The following is a 7,029-nucleotide window of genomic DNA, read 5'->3' as shown; positions in this document are numbered from 1 at the left end:
CCCCCCCCCCCCCCACAGTGAGGGAGGGAGCAGGCACTGCCCAGGTGGGGCAGCAGCAGCAGAGCTGCGGCTTGGGAGGGCATGGAGGGGGTGCCCCCAGAACTGCGAAGGGCAGGGCAGGCTGCAGCGGTGGTGGGAAGATTCTACATCTACCCCAAATTTCACTGCAGCTCAGCTCCCAGCACTGCCAACCACCCAACACTGCTCCAGCTCAATGACCTGTCTCTACCCACACGCTGGGAAGAGCCAGGGCTGTCCCGGGCAGCTGGCTGCGGCAGTACCGGGAGTGAAGGCGAAATTTGGGGTGCATGCAGCATCCTCCCAGGGCTTCTGGAGCCCACTCCAAGCCAAGCCCCCGCCGAGAAGAGCCCCACGCAGCCCCAGCTGCAGCCTACCCCACCCCACGCAGATCTGGTGGGGCACACCCTACCCCCCCGGGTACAAGCAGTGGTGGGAGCTGCCCCCCCACACACCCACCCTGCCCAGACAGCGCCTGCCCCCTTCCTCACCACGGGGAGGCGTTGATCTGCCCCCCACCCCACACGCCTTCCACCACACCGGACTTACCACCTGGAGGCAGCTCTCCACACTGCCTGAGTGCTGCACTGCGGCTGCACACAGCACGCGCATTTTATCAGCCAAATTATCAGCCCCCTCAGGCCAATACCTAATACAGCCAGTTTTCTTTATGTTGGTACCAATCCGATATTGGACTGATGTATTGGTGCACCTCTAATAGTAATCTCAAATGCAAACAGCTATCCATAAACATTAAAGACTGGCTGTTCTACTGGTCTGACCAAGCTATGGGGAACAAACATCCTTCCAGCTATGAGCACAGCACATAATACAAGTCTACCCCTTTAGAATGTTAAATCTTTATTCTGTATCCTGATACTCAAGAAATTACAGAGGTTACTTTCCAACAGAAATTTGGCACAGGTTTGACAGAAGACCAGGCTGGGCCTCAAAAGCTGATAGAGGGTTTACTTAACAGACACTATGATTTGAGAATTGAACTCCTACTGAACGATGGACACCTCTTGAATACAAACATGTTATCACATGTATCAGGTCATTCCCACACTTTAAAGCATTCTTTATAGGAGTATTCAAAGAATTCAGATTTCCCCCCCTGAATTTTTTTAGTACTCCATTTCTAAAACTTACTCTTTTTCCTCTTGTTTTCCTACTTATCACACCAATAACTGGATGGTGCTTCTTTGGGGTTACCTCAGCTGAGTGTGCCAGTATAGGTACCATTTTCTCCCCAGCTGCATCTGACATAAGATCAAAAAAGGCTGGCTTCCCTACAAAGATGCACAATCAAACTTTACCACAACATAATGTAAACAAAGGTTCTAATTTAAATACAAGATGTATTGAATGTACAAAAAAAGTATGAAGAGAGAGAGATTCACCAAGACTAAGACAGACAGGCATTTCCTGGAATACCTTTATTTTTTTCTCATCTCTTCCTCTAAACTTTTCAGATTTTAAGCTTGTGAGACTCCTTTCTCTGCTGGTGTCTGAGGACTCTTCTTTTAATTCCTACCATGCCTTCTAGATATACGCATCTGACTTGTCATACTAAATTATTTCCATTTTTCAACTCAATATCTCTCAGGATCTTAATTAAATTCAAGGGATGTACTCAATGTCATGATTAGACAGTTTAAATTATTGTTTTGCTAGTACAGCTTTTTAACTTGGCATTTTATATACATATTCCTGCCATCCTCATTCAAGGCTGTCCATATTTTATTCTAGCATCAATGAGCACGCCTAGGCAGGTTAGCTGTCTGGACATCTTCAACCAAGACAAAGCTAAGGTACCTGCTTAGCTTTGTCTGTCATATTGAAGGCTGTCATATTGACTGTCAAATGAAGGCTGTCATATTTTTTTTTTTTAATTATTCTAACGGTTAATTTGATTTCAGGAAAGGTTCCTTTTCCCCTTTGTTATATTATCTAAAAACAACTTTCCTTGAGTCAGGCATCAATGTTATTAAATGCCAAAGACAGCCCACTGTTGTGTATATTTCAATTAAATATATTCACCTTCACTTTCCACTAGCCTACGAAAAAAGTGGTGCACAGCCTAGGCACCAACAATCAAATTTATGTCCTCAACTTCAGCACACAGCAACACATGGTTTGTATTGACTGTGAAATACAACATGGCATAAGACACCTGTTTTTCCCAAACAGAAGTTTCTACAACTACCTTTCCCAGAGGACACTTAACTGCTTTATCCCATGAAGAAGGTATCTGCTGTAAAACAAATCTTGAAAAGAATATGGTAGGCTGTTGTAACACCCATGGTAAAAGCTCTGCACAGGTCCTAAAAGGAGCACAACATTCAAGTCCTTTGCATTTGTTCCCTCCTCTTCTATGTTTTGTATTTGCAAAGCCCCAGTTGGTCTGCAAATCAACTACTTAAGAGACTACTAATACTTCTGTAACAAAGTCAGAACATTTTGGCCTCTATCCCTTAGAACCGAACTCTAAGATCAATGGCAGTATTTTAAGCTAAGGATAAGAAAGAGTCAAAATCAATACGTAGGAGGACCCAAAGGTTTCTTGGGACTCCAGTAACACAAATACTCCAAATCCAAAAGGGGGACACTGTTTGCAACATACAAGTCAGGATTTTTAATTCAGCCCTCTCTCTTGCTAGGGCAGACTCAACCCTTTCCTGTAATTTATATTTAACACCTTGAAAAAAGTGGAGGTCAGCTAGTCTTAAAAGTACTAAAGAGACCAAGCAAAATTCAAGGAAGAATTGTTCCTTCTAATCTTAAGATTTTAATTACAGATAAATTCAATTAAACCCCCAAGCAAAAAAAAAAAAAAAAAGAAAAGAAAATTCAGTGCTGTCAATTAATCAAAAACCTATGATATCACCTACTTAAATATATTTTGGTCATTTCTTTGGAAAGTGTAGATTAGTCATACATACTTTATAAAGCATGTATTAATGTACTTTCAGAAAATATTGTCAATTCTGTAATATAAGCCTTACATATTACACACTGCTACTACACTTAGCTGAAAAGGGAGGTAATTAAGTGTGTGAAACAAATGTGGGATGAAATGTTTAGCAACATTCAGCTACATATCAAAATATTCAAGTGAAATAGGATTTAACTGAAGAAGAGAGTATAGTTGCATTAGCAATCTTTTTACAAAGAATCTCATATTTTCCAACACAGCCCATAAAGAAAAAAGGATGGAGATCAAGCTAAATAAAAATTTAATAAGCAATTTCTGTAACACTGCATTTATGGATTTTAAATGAATGCCTGTCTCCCATCCAAATCAGCCTGAAAAATATCACAAGTAAAAATATTAATGATCATCTAGTAAAAGACATGTACTACTCTCAGTTCCAAACATTAAAAAAAGTAAAAATTAAAAATGTTCCTGAAAAATTGTCTTTCTAGCTGCTTAAACAGATGTGCATGGATAAGTGTTTGTCTCCTTTTGGTTAGTAAAAAGCTGCCAATTTAATGTAAAAACTACCAAGGTGGTTTAGTAGTTACCAATTAACAAAAATTTAAAGTAGTACAAAGGTCAAGCAAAATTAAAATATACACAATTTGGTTTAATGTTGATTTAATTCATGACAACAGTCATGATTCATCCTGCTTCTAACTATATTACTATCAAGAATTAAATAACCTATTTGAAAACCAGGTTTTAAAATATTACTAAGAAATATCTTCTTAAACTATCCAATTTCTTTCCTTGTTTCAGCAGAAGCTGTTCAACAAAATAAAATAAACTAATACTTAACCCTTACAAAGCGCGACTGAATATCCAGTTTTGGGACTGCTGTATCCCTGTTAATGTATTAATCTTACACCATAAATACACTACTTAATGCTAAAATGACATGCACATGAAAGAAAATACAACTGACAGACTTTTTTTTTAAACAGCTGTTTTAAAAGGAAGGCATCGGGTTAACAGCAAATTGAAATGCTGTACAAAACAAACCATCATACATGTAGCATGTGTGTAATAATATACCTTCAAAGATGAAATTTTTTACAAGCCAGTAGCTACAGCAAAGGTTTAAAGGCAGCAGTGAAACAATAAATTTTAATTCATTGAATATTAATATTCTTAAATAATACTGCCTCTGGAAAATGATTAAAGTAAAAATAACCCATAGATTAAAAACTGACTTAAAATTGCATCTACTTCAAGAAGTTAGATCAAATAAAACAATAAAACTTGAATTGCTTCAAAATATTAATTTAGAGTTACAGATACTGAATCTATCATGTTTCTTAGTTTTAGAGCATGGCTGTCCAACTGCCAGTCCACAGGCCACAAGAGGCCTGCAAGGGGTTAATCTGTAGCCCTGGGTTCCCACACAGCTGCTGTTGCCCTCTACTGTTGCAGCTGTAGCAGCAGACAGGAGCTCCAGGCTCCCCATCCCTCTGGCTTTCCCTTCCTCCTCCTACCCCTGCTCCAGGGAGCAGGGCAGTACAGCATAGCAGTCTCCAGGGAGCCTGTGGCCAAGAGTGCCCAAGTGGTGAGTGTAGGGAAGCTTGCTTCAGAAGGGCTAAGAATGAGTTGGGGTGCACAGTGCAGTGGGGAGATATAGGGAGCAGCAGAGAGGGGAGTGCCTGGTACAGTGGGTGGGCAGCAGCAGGGAGGCATGTGGTACAGCAGAGGGGCCAGGAAGGCAGTGCAATGGGAAGCTTCCTAGGCAAGAAGTGCAACAGGGAAGAAAGGAGGCAGGAAGGAACAGGAGAAGGCTTCTTAGTTTTAGAGCATGGCTGTCCAACTGTCAGCCCACAGGCCACAAGAGGCCTGCAAGGGGTTAATCTGTAGCCCCAAAACCCATGGTCCCCACCACACTGGTGCAGCCTTTACTATGGATTCAGGGGAATGTGGCACCCAGTCACCTAGAAGCTCTGTTTTAGAACACTGAGAATACTCAGAAATACTACTAAAAACAGAAAGAAAAGCAATTATTTCACAAACATAGCTTGGTAATTATAGAATCATAGAAAACTTGAGCTGGAAAGGACCTCAGGAGGACATCTAGGCCAACTCCCTGCTCAAAGCAGGATTATCCCCAACTAGATCATCCCGGCCAAGGCTTTGTTTAGCTGGGTCTTAAAAATTTCTAAGGACAGAGATTCCACCACCTCTCTGGGTAACCTGTTCTAGTGCTTTACGACACACTGCATGAGGAAGTTTTTCCTAATATCTAACCTAAACTTCCCTTGCTGCCACATGAGACCATTACTCCTTGTTCTGTTATCTTCCACTACTGGGAACAGTCTAGTTCTATCCTCTTTGCAACCATCCTTCAGGTAGTTAAAGGCTGCTATTAAATCCCCTCTCCCTCTTTTCCTCTCCAAATTAAACAAGTTCCCTCAGCCTCTCCTCATAAGTAATGGACCCCAGCCCTCTAACCATTTTTGTTGCTCTGCTGGACTCTTCAATTTGTCTACATCCTTTCTGTAGTAGGGGGCCCAAAACTATTTGGCCTCACCAGTGCCAAATAGAGGGGAAGAAACTCTTCCCTCAATCTGCTGACAATGCTCCTATTAATGCAGTCCACTTTGCCCTTAGCCTGCTTCTCAATAAGGACACACTGTTGGCTCATATTCAGCTTACTGTCCACTGTAACCCCTGGGTCCTTTTCTGCAGAGCTGCTCTTAGCCAGTCAGTCCCAGCCTCAACCAGTGCATGGGATTGTTCCGTCCTAAGTGCAGGACTTTGTACTTGACCTTATTGAACTTCGTGAGATTTGTTTTGGTCCAATCCTCCAATTTGTCTAGGTCGCTCTGAATGCTTGCCCTACCCTTCAGCATATCTGCTATTCCACCCAGCTTGGTGTCAACCACAAACTTGTTAAGGCTGCACTCCATCCCACCTTCCTGATCACTGATGAAGACATTGAACAAAACTGGCCACATGACCGAACCCTAGAGCACTAAGGCTGGCAACTAGTCAATCCAGCCGTTCCCTCTTACAGTCCATTCATCCAACCCATACTTCCATAGGTTGCTTAAGAGAACATTGCAGGAGACCATATCGAAGTCTTGCTAAAGCCAAGGTATCAAAGCATTTATATGCCGTATAAAATGACATATTAGAGAACATAAAGAACAAGAAGAACGAAATGAGATGTAGTAAGCCATGGTTAAATAGAGCTCATGTAAAAATCATTACACAAAAAGCAAAGAGGTACAGCTAACTTAAAAATGAGTAGTGTAATCAAACAAACTTACTTCATGAGATGTCTGATTAATGAATAAATGCTTTGTGAAAGTTATCACTTTCACGTCTATCTTCCTAACAAAATCATATACTTTTCTGACCTTGAACACCTGACTTCTTGGAGTTTTATTTCCATTGTAGCCCATGTCATTTCCATTATTGGGAGAGGATGGGCCAATGCGAAAGACATGACAAAATATCCTCACGATCCTTAAGAGACTCTTCATTTGAGCTTCATAATTACTTGACAAGCTGGGGGAAAAAATGGAATATTTAAGTATTCTTTCAATTTTTTTTTAAATGATACTATTTAAAAGACACTTTTTTTAAAATGTTATGATTCAGATCACCAAAGGTTACATCTCTCTGATGTACATGGGTAAGAAAAAAAACCATGTGCCTAACAAACATGAATATACCCATTTTCCACCCACCCACCCACAAGATTAAGCACACATGTTATAGGCTTTATTGCACAGGTCTACACATATTTAGCATGAGCAATTGAATGCAAAATAGCAAACAGAAGTTCTTTTGTGTTCATCTCTAATGAATCATAAGAAATTAAATTTGTAGACAATAGAGAAGTAGTCCTACAACAAGGCCTTGAAACACCACTAACCATACATTTCATAGACATTAGGGCTGGAAGGGACCTTGGAAGATCGAGTCCAGCCCCCCGCCCAAAGAGCAGGAAGTCAGCTGGGGTCATAGGATCCCAGCAAGATAAGCATCCAATTTGCTCTTGAAGGTGTTCAATGTAGGTGCTTGAACCACCT

The 7,029-nt window shown here is 41.0% G+C and overlaps 1 protein-coding gene across 3 annotated transcripts in view; it reads right to left on the bottom strand.

Annotated features, from left to right (window-relative positions):
* The window catches only part of HACE1 (HECT domain and ankyrin repeat containing E3 ubiquitin protein ligase 1), a 97,342-nt gene that overhangs the window by 51,076 nt on the left and 39,237 nt on the right, over positions 1-7,029 (bottom strand). For 2 of the 3 annotated variants that reach the window (XM_019520160.1, XM_019520161.1), the window contains 2 exons: positions 6,262-6,502; positions 5,073-5,078 (listed from right to left, as the gene is read on the bottom strand). In XM_019520160.1, the coding sequence (XP_019375705.1) occupies positions 5,073-5,078; positions 6,262-6,502 (247 nt within the window). The remainder of the gene's footprint in view (positions 1-5,072; positions 5,079-6,261; positions 6,503-7,029) is intronic. The other variant, XM_019520162.1, reaches the window with a different exon arrangement.

Source organism: Gavialis gangeticus, unplaced genomic scaffold (genome assembly GCF_001723915.1).
Source record: "Gavialis gangeticus isolate Ggan-Ray unplaced genomic scaffold, GavGan_comp1, whole genome shotgun sequence".
Taxonomy (NCBI): Eukaryota; Metazoa; Chordata; order Crocodylia; family Gavialidae; genus Gavialis; species Gavialis gangeticus.
This window is presented reverse-complemented; position numbering and strand designations above follow the sequence as displayed.